General features: G+C 36.4%; 2 protein-coding genes across 3 annotated transcripts in view; one reads left to right on the top strand and one right to left on the bottom strand.

The window, feature by feature from the left end:
• SERPINE3 (serpin family E member 3) overlaps window positions 1-12,499 on the top strand; it is a 42,470-nt gene extending 29,971 nt beyond the window's left edge. Inside the window, exons 6-7 of the mRNA XM_044668244.1 lie at window positions 11,577-11,663; window positions 12,408-12,499. Coding sequence (XP_044524179.1) covers window positions 11,577-11,663; window positions 12,408-12,499 — 179 coding nt within the window. The remainder of the gene's footprint in view (window positions 1-11,576; window positions 11,664-12,407) is intronic.
• The window catches only part of INTS6 (integrator complex subunit 6), a 50,098-nt gene continuing 30,338 nt past the window's right edge, over window positions 405-20,164 (bottom strand). For both annotated transcript variants that reach the window (XM_044668242.1, XM_044668243.1), the window contains 3 exons: window positions 19,516-19,609; window positions 16,566-17,128; window positions 405-757 (listed from right to left, as the gene is read on the bottom strand). In XM_044668242.1, the coding sequence (XP_044524177.1) occupies window positions 17,035-17,128; window positions 19,516-19,609 (188 nt within the window). In that variant the 3' untranslated portion in view covers window positions 405-757; window positions 16,566-17,034. The remainder of the gene's footprint in view (window positions 758-16,565; window positions 17,129-19,515; window positions 19,610-20,164) is intronic.

Below are 20,164 nucleotides of genomic sequence, written 5' to 3' on the forward strand. Positions count from 1 at the left end.
TTTTTTTTTTCCCAGTGGGGGCAGAGGGGAGTGGAAGGAAGTGAGATGCTTATTGATTTAAAAAATAAATGTAATGTTAAAAAAAAGATTCAAGAGAAAGACTCCACCTTGCTATCCTGTTTTTATCAAGAGCATGATTCAGTGAAAACGGGGACTGAGAAATGGAATCTCTATCATGGTTCTAACTATGCCAAATATGTTCCAGTTTGCTCTCCCAGAGCCAGACTAGTTATCTCTCTTCTTCAGGGTGCTAGGGGATCCTGAGGGGTTTGCAAGCTTTTCTCTTTCCTTAATGACACTTCATTAAACTCCCACCAGTTGCATCCACTCCCCCATCCTATCCTCATTCCTAAAGGCCAGTAATTAACACCCCAGTTCCATTTAACCATTTAACATTGACCAGCTTTTACAAATGAATATTTACTTCATAGATGGAGCAAGAACAAACATACAGACATTTCCCCCAATACCTCAGAGGCATCCTCTTCCCACACCACCTTGGTCTCTGAGGGGAAATAAGACTCAAAACTTAATTCAATTACTATATAGCATCAGTCCCCATCAAAGTTCATGTCCAAAAGTGGCATCTCTGCTGGAGGAGATCTTGTCTCAGCTACCACTGGGCTGGGCTCCCAAAGGTCACTCCTTGCTCCTTGGGGCATCAGTGTTGCACTGGCCCTGGACCCCAGACTTTGGATGCCAGAGCCCTTTCCTGACCTTTTAAATTCACATGGTCAGAGGCTCCAGTCTCCTTCTCCTAAAAGGGAAAAAAAAAAAACAAATATGGAGGTCAGGGACCAAAGCACTTTCACAGGGCCTCATGGCCTCAGGGAGAAGGCCTCGTAGCCTCCTCCACTCCGTACCGCCTGGTTTCACTGGCTGCTAGGAGAGGAATCATCAGATGAGGCAAACGAGAACCCTCAAAGAATTTCCTCTTCAACAGATGCACCTGGACCAGCTAGACCATATCTCTGAATGCTCTGAAGTCTATCCAAGATACTTTTTTAATATGTTCTTATGACAGTCCAAGAAGCAGGTTTCCAGCCTTTCCAAGTGAAGAGATGACATCCGAGGCATGCTGTCTATATGCCAGAGCTCAGCGGTATAATCGACTGGGGTCAGTTTAGTATTTCATAAAGGACAATGAGACCTATTTTTTTTTTGTATTTAGAACATAAAGAACAAAACCAGTGACTTGGCCGGTTGGATTCTTGAAAGGACCTCCTATCATTATCTTAAATTATCTTTTCAACTTAGAATCTGTTTCTTATGAAAGGTTATTTTAAATTTCTACATGAATACTAATAATTCACCTATTATAAGAAAATAAGAAAAGTTATAATAAAAAAAGTGATTGTCTTGGGTCCCATTCCTCCCCTCCAAATAATTTTTTCTCTATTCAGCTGTCAAAATGATTTTCTTTAAGTGTAGATCTGGTTATATTATCCATGTTCTCCACTTAATAATCTCTAGTTGGTTACTTATGACCTCCAGGATGAAATAAAATTATCTTCTATTTGGTATTTAAAGCTCTTCGCAATCTGTTCCTTCCTACCTTTCCAGGTTTCTTCCGCTTCCTTCCCCTCCATGTACTCCACAATTCAGCATTACTGGCCTTCATATTATTCCTTGCCTATTTCCCAAATCTGTGCATTTTCACTGGCTGTCCCCCATACTGGAAATGCTCTCCCTCTTACTCTCCATTTAACAGACTTGACCTCATTCAAGACTTGGCTCACATCCTGCCTTCTTCAAGAGGTCTTTCCCAGACTTCTTCTACACCTAATGTCTTCCCTCCGAGATCACCTTCCATGTGCTTGTTTGTACAATTTTTCACATGAACTCTTCTATTAGAATAGGAGCTCCTGTGCTTCTTGTCTTTTTTTGTATCTGAAGTGCTTAGCATAGGGCCTGACAAGCTCTTGATGACTAGCTGGGAACCCAGGGCTAGAAAGCAAAAACCCAGTTCTGGATAGAGAATTTTGAGGCTATCAGGATCTTAATTCAGCACTTCCCCATTGAGTTGACACTGTGCCCATGCTCTAGCCATTCCCTGAAGGGGAAAATGAGACAGCTACATGGAAGCTTCCTTTAGATGGATACCAAGAAGTTGGATAAACGGAACCTAGCAACAGCAGTTATAATCTCCCTGTTATCTAACATGATTGAGAAGAGCCAGGAATAATGAAATGTACAGGAAATCAAACAATCCTCATTTTAAACATGAATTTTAGTTGGTAAAGGAAGGTGTTTGCACTAAAAAGGAGATAGAAGGAATTGTTCACAAAGTTATCTTGTCATATCTTCAAGGGCAAGACCATAGTGATATCACCTGTTCAAAAGAGAAGAACCACAAAGGATGAAGGAATCCTGATTGATTTCTTCTAAAAAGTGGACTTTTCATCAGTGTTGTTGACTTTTCACCTATTCAGAAATGCAAAAAAAACACTTCTGGCTTTCTTGGAGAAAAATTGTGGCAGAAGAAACAAGGACAGGAGCAGAAGCAAGAGTAGGAAGAGGGCTTGAGGTAAAGGGGAAAAGATGGCAAAGGTGACTTAGAAGCTTTCTAAATTGTAGCCAAGACCAGAGACTGAATTTAGGGAAACTTGGGAAAACTTGAGAAGTTGAAGGATAACACCTGGAGCTAAAGTAGGAAAAAAGAAATTGAACCCTTGAAGCTACAATCAATCAATAAACATTTTTAAACACCTACTAGGCACTTTGCTAAGCACTGAAGAACTCAAGGAGAAAGAAGGTGAAAGCCCTGTAAAGAAAGAGAAACAGGGGAAATGAGGAGGATTTGATTGGAAGGAGATATGACCATTGAGATAAAGTAAGAAAAGACCCATACCTGGACTGATCTGGAATAATGAGACCTTATTTGAAAAGGGGCAGTGCAGATACAAGAAGTAGTTGGAACGGGGTAACAGCGTATGTTTGTTTAAATGAAACCTTTACTTTCTGTCTTAGAATCAATGTGGTTCTAAGGTAGAAAAGTAATGAGAGCTAGTTAATGGGTGTTAAGTGACTTGCCCAGGGTCACACAGCGAGGAAGTGTCTGAGGCCACATTTGAAGCCAGGACCTCCCACCACTAGGTCTGGCTTGTAATCCCTTAAGCTACCTAGCTGCCCCTTATAACACTGTACACTAAGATATGTTCATGCGAGGAAATCCAGGAACCAATGGTGAGATCATATGGATGAAGACTGTCAAAGGGAGAGACAGAAACAATATCATCATCTAAATATCCTGCGGACGACTCAGAAAGAAATGAATAGAGAACTTTGGGAAACAGATGGAAAATCTGCCATGGAGGTAGGTTACTTTAGTGCTAGAGGACTTTGGTTATCTGGACAGCTGCTAGATCTCTGCTTTGTTGGAAGCAGAGCAGTTCATCATTTCTTGTGTTGCCTTCATGAAAAGTTTATCCTTCCAAAATGGAAAGAACTAAGAAGGGGAATTTCCATTCTGAAGCTGATTTTCAGCAACGAGAGGGAATATCTTGCTGGGGTGGAAATCATGGGAACTTCTGAGGAAATGACAATACAATCTTGGAATATGTGGTAGAAAAGAGAGCTAGAGGCCATCTGAACTAAGGCCCAGATTTAGAGAGAGTGAATTTCAAAGAGTTAAAAAAAAAAAAAGGTAGATAGAAATTCCATGTACTAAGGAGGTGTAGGAACCCTCAAGAATGAAATTCTGAAGTCAACTAATTCACCTTCCACGTACCCCTCTTCCCCACTAGTTATTATAATAGTGGAACCATTACCCACAAATGCACTATTTTACTTCTGTTCACAAACTCTGAAATTCCTTTCCCTGATCACAATCGGTTGTCATTCCACTTCTCCCTTGCAATCCCAAACCTCATCTTCATCCTTATTGTGACCTTCAGTATTTTGACTCATCTATCTGACTTTTATTTCTTCTTATTCTCTTTTTGCTAAGTCTTTTTCCAGGTTATGCCCTCTAATGATAGATGTCCCCTAGGGTTCTGTGCTCTCTTCTCTTTTCTATTTCACTTGGCAATCTCAACAGATACCATAGATGCAATTATTACCTCCATCCTGATGATTCTCAACCCCATCTTCTCTTAGCCTCCAACTCACATCCCCCATCTTGAATTGGATGTCCTGTAGACACATCCTAAACCCAACAGGTCCAAAACTGGACTCGTCTTTCCACTTAAATCCTCTCTTCTTCCAACCTTCCTATTACTGTCAAGTGCACCACCATTTTCCTAGGCTCCCAAACTGGGTGTTCTATTGATTATTCCTTCATACCATCTCTTGCAGCTGCCCTACTCTTTCCTCTAACCCTGTCACCAGCCTGGTTCTGGGTCTTACCACCTCACCCCTGGAGTATTGCCGCAGCTTTGCTTTTAACCCCACTCCGGTCCATCTTCCACTGGCCTATGGTCTTCATAAAATGCCAAGTCTGATCGTGCCACACATCCTCCACTACCCTACCATTTAATGGCTTCCTATTTTCTCCAGGATCAAATATAAAATCCTTTGTCATTCAAAGCTCTTTAAAAACCTATCCCTCCACTACTTTTTTAGTCTCCTCACTCCTTTCCCGCCACATACTCTGCCATCCAGTGATCCTGGACTCCTGACTGCTCCTTGAGCCCAACCTTCCCTCTCCTGACTTGCAGTCTCTTCATCAGCTGAGAAGGTTCTCCCTTCTTCATCTCTGCCTCCTGGTCTCCTTCACATCTTGGCTAAAACCCTGCCTTCTCTTAGGGCCTTCCCTCTATATCCAATTTATCCTCCATGTATTCTTATTTATACAGAATTGTTTGCATGTTATCTCCCCTATTCAGCAGGGTCTGGCTTTTGCCTTTATTTCTATCCTCAAAATAGCACAGTACCTGAAACTAAAAACCTTATTGACTGACTCAAAGAGAAACAATTTCAATTAGAAGGGGGAAAAAAGGGAATTTGCCTAGAGAACCCAAAGTGGTTACACGGAGAATGAATCAACTTATATTTTTGAATTTATGGACAATAAAATCAAGGTTAGATAAATAATAATGAGGAGACAACAGCTATTATATAGTGCTTACTATGTGCCAGAAGCTGTGCTAAGTGCTTATGATCATAATCTCTTCTGATCTTCACAAGAACCCTAGGATGTAGGTGCTATTATCATCCCCATTTACAGATGAGGAAACTGAGGCAAATGAAGGTTAGATGATTTGCTCAGGACCACACAGTAGGTATATGAGGCTACATTTGAACTCAGGTCTTTCTGACCAGCACAGGGCCACCTAGCTGCTCCTTATGAATACAATCTTGAGAGATAATTCTGTAAAAATTGTGTCAGAAATACCAAAGCTCAGATTGAGTTGAGATTGACAAGGCAAGGCAAAGATAACTAAAAGGGTTTTGTTTTGATGCTACTTGGGTGGGAGGGAAGAGGTTCAAAGAAGAGACAAAACCGATGTCAGAAGAGGATGGGACAATAACTGCTGAAATTTTCTATTTATTCTGCCAAGAAGAATGGTCTTTGAATAGGAAAGGACAGAACAAAAATGTCTAATAGAAATTGGGAAGCAGAAAAGTTAGATGATGGGGATGATTGATGCCAATTGTGTATACCTGAATTCACAGTCAGAGAAAAAGACAATGATCCAGTATAAGTGACCACGTTTAGTCGAACCATTTTATAACAAATTATAAAATATATTTTACTTTCAAAAAAGATATAGTAAGAGAGTACCTTATTACCCTTGAAGAGTTTTTGAACTGTTTAAGATGAACTAAATCCTTGAGTATTAAAAGAAATAGTAAATGTGATTATTGAGCCACTGGCACTATTGGTGATATTTGAAAGATCACAGAGAATATGAAATATACCTGCAGGATTGGGAAAGGGCAGTGAGTTTGAGTAAGTTTCTGGGGAAAATTCTAGGATGTATTATTGAAATGGTTAGTGAATATCTTGGAGATGAAGTTGTAATCACTAAAGGTTAGGATGGTTTTATCAAGAATAGATCTTGTTGGACCAACCTTATTTCCTCTTGACAGGATTTTTATCTTGGAAGAATAGGGAAATACTGTAGGTATCAACCATATTTTAGCAAAGGATTTGTTAAGTGTTTTCATGCTGTCCTTGAGGAAGACATGAAGAGATGTGAGCTACATGATGGTTCAATTAGGTATATTTGAACTGGCCAAATGATTATACTAAACGCTAATCATTAACAATTTGGTATCACCTTGGAAGGATAGCTCCAAATGGAGTGTGTGGGGGTCCATGTTGTTTAAATTTTATCAGTTTTACTTGGAATTAAGGGATGGATATCAGATTTATCTCAGATTTATCAAATTATCAGATGACTGCACAATGAAAGAACCAGGATTCAAAAATATCCTGATGTCAAAGTATTATAGAGGTTTTAAAAAAATCAATTTCACAAATACAAGATGAAGTAGACACAGAGAGCTGTTTATTTGGGGGGGGGGGGGGAATCCAAGTTTTAGTACATTGCAAGCTCAATCTTAGTCATTAGTATGATATGGCAGCCAAAAAAAAACCCTAATAAAATCTTGTGTCTTATTATTATTATTACTTGTACTATGGTACAGTCCTGCTTTTCTGTTTTGCTTTGGACTAATTCTGGAAGTTCTGAACACAATCCTGGGCCCCATATATTAGGAAGGGCATTAATAATGAAGAGAATGTCCAGATTAAGGCAATGAGAATGTTGAAGAGAGAGTTCATGCCAAATGAGGATCACTTGGTGTAACTGAGGATATTAAGCCTAGAGAAGGCTTAACGGAGAATGTAATGGTCAAGCTTATCAAGAGCTGTCAAGTAGAATAAGTTTAATCTTGTTCAAATTGGCCCAAGAGAGCAGAGCTGGAATTGTGGGTGGAAAATGCAAAGAAACAAATTTAAGTTTGATGTGGGAAAACCTACCTAACAATTAGAATCCAAATCCAAGGGTAGTGGGTTAATCCCAATTGGACATCTTCGAGCAGAAAGTGGAATGGCCACCTGAAAGCTATGGTGAAAAGTGTGTTGTTACTCAAAAATGGTCTACAAGTAGTTCTGAATTCTCTTCCAACTCTGAGTCTGTGATTATATTCATGTTGCTTAGTCCTTTAAGGTAATTTCCACCACAAAAAGGTTCTGTATTATGAAGGACTCACTAGCAGAATAAATCAGATTCTCCAGTTTAAGACAAAGTAGGGGTTACTTCATATACAAATGAGAAGAATGAAATTAGAACAAGCAGTTTGGGAGCTGGATATCTCTTACCACTGAACACACGTCCAGAAGAATGACTCCTGGGAGAGGTTGTAAGACAAAGGTGTCAAACTCAAAAGCCCATAGCCACAAATTGCCTAACAAAGCTCCAAAATGCTGTGGGAACCAGATTAAAATGTAATTCATTTTTTTAAGTCATTATGTGGCCTTTTAAGTCATTATGTTTGACTTTGACACTATTGATGGAAGATAATGAAGGGTTCTGTTCTGTACATCACCAGTTAGATTATCAGTTTCAATGGTAATTTCATTAATCTGTACTCTTGCATTACCCAGCTAAGACTGATTTAAAGATAGCATTCAAATGTATATATGACTATTCCATTTCTCATCAAACACTGAGCACTCTGTCCTTTGTTTCTAAATTGAAGTAATTTTCCTGGTGCAGTAAAATAGCTGTCACATTCCTTAGAGGAGAGAATCAACTCTAAAATACCTATGTATAGAATTTCATGGATCATACATAATATTTTTTAAATTCTAGGGCTCTCTTCCTATTGTTTACCCCATGTCTGGGCCTCTTCCTCCTGCCATGTACAAGGAATACAGAAGCAATTTATATGTTAGGCAAAGAAAAATTGATTCTAAAGAAAAAAACTGTTGTCCTTCCCCAAATCACATACTGGGTTCAAATCAAATGGGGTCTGGCACTTACTGACTTCTGAGCAAGTCACTTTTGGTCAATTTCCTCATCTGTAAAACAAAGTGACTGAATTGGATGGAAGTGCCATAGCAACTCGAGCTCTATAATCCTAATACAAAATAAAGCCAAATAATTTGGGGATTATCCTGCTTTATGTTATCAGTGTTACAGTTTGTCTTTATTAGAGTGGATTGGGTTAACTAAAGTTACATTTTAGTGGCTCCCTAATTTTATATGACATTTGAAATTCCACCAAATATCTTAAGTTTGTGGACAGCTGTGCTTGGCTAAATCAGTAAGAATGATTTATTTCATTTTAGCTATAAACTAAGAAAACAAACACAAAACAGCTAATTCTGGGAGATGAAGAAACTTTGATTCTCCCCTCAGATATTTCCATTTCAGTGAGCCTCTTCCTCTAGTTCACCATTGGTAGATCTGATCAGTTGTGACATCAACATAGTATTCGAAGTCTGTTTTAATAGACCTAAATTAAATCCAAACTCATGCTTAGCTCCTAGTCTACCAGGAGATTTGAAATGAGTTTTGGACTAGAAATAACAGGACTGAGCCAGTCCCTTTCTTCAGACGAGGTCATTCTGGTTTAGAATTCACCCCATTCCAGACACACCTTATAGACCCTTAAGGATGGAGATGGCTTGCTCTTTGCTTGAACTTTTAGTCCAACATTTTATTACTAAAATTAACATGTAATATAGCTCCATAAAAAGCTTTATGGTATACTATACTATACTATCCTCCCCCAAAAAACTCCTTTATGTTTTCACTTTTACTAAGTTTCCCATATCCATTTGGGAAAGGGGAATCACAGAAATATAAAAACCTTGTGAATAAATTCCTAGCAAGTCTACACTTTGACCTTAAATCCTTTCATGCTTCCTTGATATTTCAATTCTACCCATTTCACTCCCCCTCCATCCAATCTGTCCTAGTCCTGTTGATTCTACATCTCAAACCTGTTCTCTTTCTCCAAGCTCCAATTATCATGCCTAGTTCAGACCCTCATCACTTCCTTACCTGGGTAATATTAGTATCTTCCTATTTTCCATGGTTCCAGATTCTCTCAATTGATGGACTTATTAACAAGCATTTATTAAGCTCTGTGCCAGGAATCTTGGTAAACACTGGGAAGAGGCAAAAAACCCCAAACACCCCTAAAGTCCCTACCCTAAAGGAACTCATTCCAGTTGGAGAGCAATGTAAACATTAGGTAAATACAGAGTACTACATACACAGAGTACACAAAGTTTCCTCACAAGGAAATGACTCTGTAAATTAGGGGTGAGGAGGAGAAGGTGGCATTTCAATTGAGTCTTGAAGAAGTGGAGGTGAAGAGACATTCCAGGAATGGAGGGCAGCCAGGGCAAAGGTAGACAAAGGTGTCATATATGAGGAATAGTGATTAGGACTACATGCTGGGGGGAATACGGTATGGAGGGTCCTAAAGTGGAAAGGCAGAAAGGGGCTGTGTTTGAAGAGCTAATAAAATACAACACAAAAAGTTTTATGTTGATCCTAGTTAATGACGTGCTACTTACTGGATTTAACTTAATAGGCATGACATGGTTATGATCAGATACTTTAGGAAAATCATCTTGTCAGTTATGTGAATGACGGATTGGAGTAGGAAAAGACTTTAGGCAGAGAGAATAAAGTCACTGCTAAGAGTTTAGGAGGGAAGGAATAAACGTCTGAATTAGGGATTGCTATGTACTCACATAGCCAAGGAAGAAGATACAGGATAGATATGAATATAGTAAACTTACTAACCCATTGCTTATTGGGATGAGTCAAAGATAGACTGTGTGTCTAAAGATAGACACACACAGGTGACTGGAAAAATAGTGATGCCTTTAATAATAGGGAAGAAGTTTGGAGGGAGGGAGGATGAATGAGGAGAGGAGATGCATTCTAATTTTGACTCAGAGTTTGAGATGCCTATAGGACATCCAGTTCAACTGTCCAATAATGTTAGTGATGCAAGACTGGAGCTCAGGAGACAGACTAGGGGTGGTTTGGGAATCATCTGTATAGAGATGATAATTGAACACATGGGAGCCATGAGATCACTAAGTGAGATGGTACAGAGAAAAGGGAAGAGGACCTAGGACAAAGCCTTAGGGGGTTTTATCCACAGTTAATAGGCATGACATGGATAAAAATCCAGCTAAGGAGATTAAGGAGTAGTAAAACAAAGAGAACTGAGAGCAATCTCATGAAAAATCAAAAGAAACCTCTCTTAAATCAGTCCTTCACATAGCTACCAAAATAATCTCCCTAATGCACAAGTATGACCACGTGACTCCAAAACCCTTTGTCGGTTCTATTGTCCACAAGAAGAGATATAAAATTCCTTGCCTATTATTTAAGGCCCCCTGTAATCTCTTATCTTTTCAGTTCTATTTCATCTCAACCTATTTACACATTGTATTTTCCTGCAAAAGTATACCAACATTTACTGAATTTAATAGATGTTCACATTGGCCATCTCCCAACTGTAAATTTACTTCTCTACCAGTATGAATGCATTCCAGAATCATAGCTTCTTACAAGGTTCAAATCAGCCACTATTTCTTCTGTGAAATCTTACCTAATTGCTCCAACTAAGAGTCCTCCTCTCCCTTGCCTCCATCACATTCTACCATATATAACATCTGGACTACATCATAGCGATCCAGGAGTTTTACATTCTTTGTCTTTGTACCCCCAGACCCTAGTATAATGTTTTGCACATGGCAGATTCTAAATTTTTTTTTTTATATAGTCATACCCTGCTACATAACATTTTACTTTGCCGTTTATAAACAGATTGGATATTTCAAGGTCTACCATGTCAACTTTGGACTTTCCTCTTATAGGAGACAATATTCTCAAACAATTCAAAGTTTAGGGGCCACCAATATTACTGGCTAAAATTCAAAGCTTTTGGCAAAAGGCCATAGAACAATGGATCCTTGCTTTCTTGAAATCATTTTGGTAATGAATTCTATTTAGCCAAAGGCATATGATATTATCTACTCTCTTATCTATCCACAAAAAGCTTAACTTTAAATATATCTCCATGAAAACTTCCCTGATCCTCTGGACCTCATGTAATTTTATCATTTTTCTAAATACTTATATATATATGGTACTCACCTTATAGAGTTGTGATAAAAACCTTTAGTAAATTTCAAATTCCTATTTAAATGTGAGCTATTGGAATTCTGTATTAGTTTTCTGTATGTATCATATTTCTATGTTAAATTAAGCTCTATGACAAGAGACCATGTCTAATCTCAACTGCTTTTTCTCTCGGAATCTTGTCCAGTTGCACAGAATTAGTACTTAATAAATGTATTAAATTGAATTACATTCATGCTCATTAAGCATCTTTTACTGAAATTACATAAATTGTTTTGTGCAATGGCTCTATTGCCAGGGAAAATGCAGAGGCCATTTTGTTAATGTCTAGTACTTTTAGTTCATCAGATAAAATCTCAGCCTCAGCAAATGGTAACAGAAGACATTTGCAAGTGTGCCCCAGATAATGCAAATAGAGTATGTCCAAACAAATTTTAAAATGTTAAAACATTTATGCTAAAATTATAACAAAAATAGGTAACCCAAAGCTTTGTCTTTTCTTGGGATTAGGCCAAGATGACCTTTACGTTTCTGATGCAATCCACAATGCCAGGATTGAAGTTTTGGAAGATGGCATCAAGGCATCTGGGACGACAGGTATGCTTGTACAAGGTTACAGAAAAATGAGAATTTGCTAGTGGCACATCTACTCGTGTTAAATAAACCAGAGTTCAGGTTGTCATGTTTTATTTTCGAACTTAAAACTTTATCTGAAATACTGATGTGGTGGTCTAGGTTCAGAGTTTTTCAATGCTGACTATCTATATACATAGGGATAATTGTAATACAACTCAATGCAACAGCAATGAGTTTTCAAAAGTGAAAATGAGATTAGAAAAATAAAGGGAAATCTTTACCATTATTATTCCCTAAAAATAGTGTGTATTCATGCATTTGAAAATTACTTTCAGCATAAAAGAACTTCACATTTGGGATATATTATTAGAACTAGGAGGCTTTAGATCTCCTCTCCTTCCTGATATTGACTTATTATCTGGTCTACCCCCAGTATTATATGCTGTTTTGTTCATTTTGACTTTTGCAAATATCTTGAACTTAATGTCATTAGAATATCTCTTATCTTTAAAAAGCCAAGCATATAGTTTACTTATTCAATTTAAATGCAGCCTGTCTCCTGGGATGCTTTGAGAAGTAGTGAGTTTCCATTCATTGAACATTTCCACCAGAGGCTTAACACCTGTTAAGGACATTATGTAGTGAGGATTTCTCTACAGGCAAGTAGAATCCCTAGATGACCAATCAGTCTATATCCATCTAGTTCCAATAAAACCATAAGAATAGCTCATCACATTAATTCCTCTACCCCCGTTTTTTCTGTAGCTCTTGTGTTACTAAGAAGATCGAAGACTCCAATTTTTAAGGCAGATAGGCCATTCATCTTTTTCCTGAGAGAATCGAATACAGGTATTTAAATAATTTCTTTAAAGGGATTTCATGAGGCAAACCACATTCACATTAGGACTAGGTTCTCCAATCTAAACAAGGGTTCACCTCTTTTATTGTTTGACTAATGTGTCACATAATTAAATGACATCATTTTTTATGAAAAAGATAACCCCATCAACATCCAGCTGTGAGGTTTTCACTCCTACAACTACTAGTGCTCTAACTGTGGTTCTGAGGAACCTCATATGAATCTATTCCATTCACCATTTATAGACTCCTGTCTTTGGATCTTAAATAATTGTGTACAAATTATTGTAAGCACAAATCCTTATGAGGACTATGTGATCAAAACAATTTAGTAGCCAGCTGATTATTGGCTAAGCTTTTAGAACGGGAAAAAAGTATGCAAAATTATATTAAGAAAATTTGCTTGCTTTATCAGTAGTTTCTCAATATTAAGTTTAACATCTTAGGAATTGAGGCTACTTTTAGTCCACCAGAGTACCCCAGGGTAATTTTTGACTGACTGAAGTGGACCCCTAACATCATGAAAGGAAAAAGTATTAACCCAAGGAAGGCACTTTATGAGGTGCATTTAAGATAATTATTTATTTATTTTCCTGAATTTTCTGTACTGATTTTCAGCCAGAGCTGGACCACCCATCTTACATTTTCCACACTCTTGTTGAAATTGCACAGGAAACAAAAATCTTTCCCCTAAGCACTTTTGGGCACCACATAGCTTTATACAGGCAAATTTACAATATAAGGCCTTGGCAAGTCAGAAACAAGAGGTAAAACCTCTCAGATTTGGCAAAATTGAACAGTGTTTTGTTTCTCTTTGCATGCATAGCTAACTATTTGCTTTTCCCCCTCCTTTGGCAATCTTTAATATCCCAAGAAGGAAAAGGTACTTTCAAGCAAAGATTGGCATTGTCGAGTAAAAAGGAACAAAATGGGATAGGAATTTAATAAATCAGGCAAAAGTACTAACTATACTAAACAGCAGGCATGGTTTTTATTAATGGAGGAAAATGATGATGTCTAAGAGTTTAAAAAAATCAAAATAAAAGAAAATTGGTATGTCTAGGGAAACGTTTACTATACAAATTTACTAGGCAAACTTTTTTGACAGCATTTTGTTTGAGAAACTATTAGCTGTATATTGTACCTTAGACTTAAAATAAAAAAAGTATTTTTCTAAGAAAATAGATTAAGTTAATCCTTCACAAGAAGACAGTTTCTGCAAGAAGAGATTCATTCATATGCTTTCAGCATTTCATTGGCAGGCTTGGAGTGAGGGCGGTAATATGGAAGGAAAAGGAAAGCCCATTAACTCTTCAGAGGCAGACATTAAACCCCCAATTAGAAAGGGTACTTACATAGAACATAAAGCTAAAGTAATTTTGGGCTGTCTCTCTCAAAAAGCAAAATGTAACAGGGCAAAAAATGGTCAGAATATCACGGCCAGGGTATAACTGGCTATCAAAACATGTTCCAAAGTCAGAAATTCCCACTGGATGGGAATTTGGAAAATGACATCAAAACCTTGATGTTGTGGAAGAACATTGCCTTATTTAAAAGTTGGCAGTGACTGCAAAAGTCTAATCAAAGACCATTTCCCTTGAGCATTTAAATAGTCGTTTCATATTACAATAGAACACTGAAGCACTTTTAGGTTCAATTATCATTTCCCCCTCCCCCCATCACCTAACAATGGCCTTTAAGAAATTAAACATAAAGGTTTTTGCTAGTGTTCCAAATCAGTTAAAGGTTCTCATGAAGGAGATAATTAAAGTGGAGGAGAATCTGCCCTGGTTGCATTATTAAAAAAAAAAAAAAAAACAAAAAAACAAAAAAAAAAAAACACTAGGTAGAAGGTACACTAAACTTATTTTTATCAGGGCCATCAAGATTAAATTCCAAAAGACAGTGGGCATGATGATAAATGGAATATAACAATAAGGTCTAAGAAGTTGGGATAATTTAACTTGGGCATAAAATCTTTGGGGTCAGTCTTACAAATTGATGTGAAGAGCCAAAGTTACTTCCCTACCATTCCATTTCCTGACAAATAAACTTCCACAATTAAGAATTCTCCTTTGGCTTGAGGCTTCCAGCTTGTTAAAATGTAAATATCCCTGTAGGTGCATTTTCAGCCTTGTAAGACAGAACACAGTGTAAATTAATTTATTCTCTCCTAACACCACTGAGAGACAACAACATAAAGGCATTGAGACAGCAATATGAGCACTGGAAGCAGGAGGACACATTGCATTGACTTGGGAGAGGCAAGCAGATGACCAATGTTATGAGGGAGTCTGGGAAATAACTTTCCTCCTTTTGCTCATATCATTCTTGGGGATCTAGCTAAGTCTAATTTAAATTGAGGATGATGACCCTCTGACCTTCCAACAGACAATACAAAAGCAGAACCAACACGTTAAATATATGGGGAAAAATATTTTGATGGTTAAGTTATTGAATACCAAAATGAAGTAAATCTGTTTCCCAGGTACTCTGATTAAGTATGTTCCTATCTAGAAAAATATTAATCAAAAGACTTCATTTTTCTATCCATCTCACAATCTGGGTTTATATTTGAGTCCTAAATAGCAAGTCAACTTACTCTATGCTTAGTTTTTGCTTTGCAATATGATTTTAAGTGACTAACTTCTCAACCTACTGAATTAGATGCTACTTTACTGATAGGCATTTTTGTATAGATCAAGGTTTTTAAATGCCTAGAAAGATAACTTAGTAGCACTGTTTTAAGTATTTGTTTTTATTCACAGGTTCTGTCCTCTGTATTGGAAGAGTTACAAATCCTCTAGAATAATAGGTCTCAAAGGTGGTTTCTTCACTTCCCTCCGAGTATTGAGCTTTCTTCTCAACAAAATGTGACTGTACTTTTATTACACCTGAACTCTTCTAGGGTAAAGGCTATATATGAACCTGAAAACACTTACATAAACTATTAATGCTATCATGCACCAATTTTTCTTTTGCGTTCAATATCTTTTTTTCTTTCAGTTTACTAAATACACAGGGGGACCATTAGCAGTGAAACACAGTTTTAGAGGCCACCAAACTTTAATGTGATGTGTAGGAGAGGTAAGATTGAGTCCAATGTGGTGCACACAAAGTTATGCTAAGGCCTTAGGAAATGGGTATACTCTCCCTCCAGCAGTTAAACTTGGCTATCCATCAACTGTTGATGGCTACTATTTACTAGTAGTCTAGAGCTTTCTGAGAGGTACTGAATTAAGCAAAGTATGAGCCAAAACTATAATCCAGGAAAACAAATTTCCTTCTTTACTTTGTTATTAAAATTTCTAAACAGGGAAAGGAATCTTAAAATTTGTCTCAATTCCTCTAGCATTCAAGCTCACACAAAAGGATAGTAAGGAAGAATAAATCCATTTCTTGCTTACACCAATCTTTAAAGTTCTTGTCTAATAAACAATTAAAACCTCCATAGTCTTCAATTCTAAGGATAGACTAGACAATTGAACCAATATATGGTGCGTGATGTGTCTCAAATACTTGCTTCTCAGTAATATCATCAGTTTAGTTAGTTAATTCAGAGGAAAAAGTTGCTATGGGGAAGTAGAGGAGTTAGTAATTAACATTCCACAGCTTCTATTCCTTGAATTATTTTATTCTTTCCAGTGCTACATCTATCTGGTCCTAACTATATATGTCTGCCTGAGTGTCACAGGTATGTTTTTTCCTGTAATCTAGAGATGGAGTAATAATGGAAATAATATATTTAGGCTAATAGCCTAATGAAATAATCAGATGGTATATTATGTTGCAGGGATTTTGATAAGACTATGGTAAACTCTAACATAAACTTCAAAGGGTATAATATTTCTAATACTAAAAATGTGATGCCTCGAAAATTATGCTGATCTCAAGAATTTTCCTTAAAAGGATTATTTTAAATTTGACTACTTCCTAAAACACACAAGATTAAAATAGAGCATTTATTGATGGAATAACAAAAGTGCTTTTCTTAAATATTCTTCAAAATACATTTGTACAACTTACAATAATATATCCAAAATAACTGTATATACAAAACATTACCTTGTTTTTATGTATGTGCTTTTTCCCCAAAAAATTACAAAGTAACTTTTTTCTTTTTTGTCTTTTTCTTTTCTTTTTTTCTTTTTTTTCCTTTTTTTGGCAAAATTCAACCTTAACAGAGGTGACAATTTTGAAGGTTGGATTAAGAAAATAGAACCTGAGGGAAATTGACACGCAAGAGTCAATGACAAGCAAGAATTTCTATGGGATTTTTTTTGTTTTAGTTTCTTAAATAAAAATGTTCTTGAGTGATACTTTTCACATTAGAAAAATAAAACCAAAATGAAGAAAGGTCACTGTAAAATGATGGAAACAGGATCTGTAGACTTGCTGCTTTTAGTATTTCAAAGAGCCAACAGTGCTTGTCAAAAACGAATGCAAAGATCACAGCAGTGTACTCCTTCAGTCATATTTTTACTTTGTGTTTGGGGGAAGGGAGGGAAAGAGGTGGCCACATTCTAGTTTCTTTTTAATTGCTATTAATATGGTTTATCTGATTGGATCTGCGATGAATTTCTTCCAAGAAGCCCTCCAACTGCTCTATTAGCATTCGTTTTTTAAACCTGTAGGGAAAAAACAACACTTATTAGAAAGTGGATAAAGATTAAGACATTATAATTGGAAAAATATTTTTCAAAATGGCCTGTTTTAGGACTTCAGAGACATGAATGTAAAAATAAATCTCGGGGCAGCTGTAGCTCAGTGGAGTGAGAGTCAGGCCTAGAGACAGGAGGTCCTAGGTTCAAACCCGGCTTCAGCCACTTCCCAGCTGTGTGACCCTGGGCAAGTCACTTGACCCCCATTGCCCACCCTTACCACTCTTCCACCTATGAGACAATACACCAAAGTTAAGGGCCAAAACAAATAAATGAATGAATGAATGAATGAATGAATAAGCAAATAAATAAATAAATAAATAAATGAACAAACAAACAAACAAACAAACAAATAAATAAATAAATAGATGAGTGAATGAATGAATGAATAAATAAATCTGACCTTTAAATCTGGATACTAGCTTAATAAAAACCAGATAAATTTATCTAAATATTACTTCTCAAAATATGAATTAATGTAGGCCCCAAAATAATTGCTGAAAAAGCAATCTTCTTGGAATACTTTGTAGACATTCAAAGAAAGTTAAGAAAAATAAAAATTGATCATTAATATGAAAAAAGAAACCTGTACTTAAGTTGGCAAAGTTAATATAATTAGATAAAAGGTTTTTAGGCTTTTTTTACATTTTAGTAATGAATATAAACTTGACTGTTTCACTCTTAAAACATTTTGATCCACTTCTCAACCTATGCAAAAACTATACATGATTTTCATAACCTCTAAGAAAAATGGAGTACAAATGCCAGTCCCATGAAATATATTATGTGACAGACTGGTTTCAGGAATTTACAAATGGCTAAGATCACAGATCTAGAACAAAGATTCTTAACCAGGGCTCCGTGGTCTTATCTTTTTAAAATATTTTGATAATTGAATTTTCAACATAATTGGTTTCCTTTATAATTCTACATATTACATTCCATTCATAGCCTACACCTGCCATAGGGGGTCATGCTACAAAAAGGAAAGGTTTTTTTCCCCTACCCCTGGCTCCCCAGCACAGTAACAGACCTCTAAAAATCTGAAGATTCTTACAAATGAGTTCAGTAAATGAGCAATGATGGCTCCGTGGATTAAAGAGATTCTATTTACAATTCTCTTCACTAGCCCTTTCTTCCCACTCCTAAGCCCCCATTTCCACTAAAAGTGAGCAGCAGTTTAGTGACTGGCTTCTAGACTGTTACATCTGTGGTCTGTGAGCTGCTAAAGGATTCAAAATTAAACGTTTTGGTCTTTGTGTGGCTCTTGCCTGGATCAATCCAGTGTTGGAAATGACTAGAGTAGCCATCTAACCCCTCTCTCTAAGGATCAGGGAGATTAAGTGGCTTGTGTAAGGATGCACAGGTTATAAATGTCAAAGGCAGGAATTGACATGAAGTAGGTCCTTTAAGAGCAAAGCCAGGGCTCACTGCCTTCCAAACCATAAGGGACCTATCTATCTTCTTCATCTTCACCAACTATCATCTTCATCCACAAGCCTGGGATCACAGGGTTATCAACATGGAGCTGTAATGAATCTAATTAGATCATCTCAGCCATGGATCAGGAAGTGAGGAGTAACATGCATAAAGTGAACAGGGATACTTTAGCTTCAGATTCGGTGTTCTTTCCACTTGTACCAAAGTGCAGTTTTGAAGTTCAGCTCTCTCATTTTTGAGATGAGGAAATTAAGGGCCTAGAAAAGTTAAGTGACTTGACCCAAACCACAAAGTGAGAAAGCTGAGGAGACTAGAGCCCAGGTCTCTTGGACTCCTAGGTCCAATGTTATGGCAAAATATGACCTATTATATATATATATATATATAAATAAAATTATAAAATTAGACTTTATAAGGAAGATTTCTTCCATCAAATGATCTATTCACTCTAAAATTATTATCTGGGTAGCACAGAAATTTCTGAGATTAGCTAAAGTTTGTATTTCTGAGGAAACTACTAAATGATCTCTAAGGTTTCTTTTAGCTTAAAAATGTGATTTTTTTGATTAATAAAATAAAAAGATCTATTTTATTCCATTTATACAAACTTAATTCAACTCATGTGACTATATAAATCATATTAATTTTATCTAGATTATTCCTACCACTGTTTTTTAGGCTTCTAGGTCACTCATAATTTTAGCTGTACCACATTAATCCGCTTAATTTTAAGAGGTTCCCACCTATAAACATGTTCCATTCAAATCATTCCATTCATTGCTTTATCTCTAATAAATAGCATTTATAGTGGTATAACTAGAAAAACTAAGAAAAACCAAAAACTGGAGAAATAAAATTAAAAGATTGAGAGAGATAAAAATATTTGATGGTTTCGTTGTTCCAAGATTACCTACCTTGATGCTTCTTTAATAACATTCTGTAAAAATATTAGTCTCGTTTGCAAGCTGCCTTGCACATGCTTCAGTAATGTGAAGATTCTTTCATATTCTTAAAAAAAAAAAAAAAGATGAAAAGCAGCATTTAAGTTTTCATATAGTTAACCATTTTCTAAATTATCTTTTGCAGGCACTTGTTCTACAAAGAAATATTATCATATTATAATATAAAAACAATTCCATAGGAGGATTTTAACACTTTGATTTATGATTTGTAATGCATATAAAACAAGTGTGGTTAAGGAAAATAAATGTGAACAAAACAAAAGTAATTTATACAATATTAACATTTTGAGGCAGCTCCTACATCAAAGTAACAAGTTGTAAAGCCACAAAAAACATAAATTTTGTAGATAGCTTTATAATAGTTGCACTGAAATAATATGTAAATAAATTTTTTTACTTAAGTATTTGTTGTTCATAAAAAAACTTTGTCCTCGAGCAAAACTGGAGGGATGAAAAATAGGGTTTAAAACTTTCATTTCCACCTTTATGTGTAAAGATTTGGAGGATTTCAAATGATGGTCTATAAGTTTCTTTAAGACAAGAATTGTATTATATATACAGATTAGGAAAGATGAGTCCATTTATATTCCTTATGTTTGAT

Source organism: Gracilinanus agilis, chromosome 3 (assembly GCF_016433145.1).
Source record: "Gracilinanus agilis isolate LMUSP501 chromosome 3, AgileGrace, whole genome shotgun sequence".
NCBI classification, from domain to species: Eukaryota; Metazoa; Chordata; class Mammalia; order Didelphimorphia; family Didelphidae; genus Gracilinanus; species Gracilinanus agilis.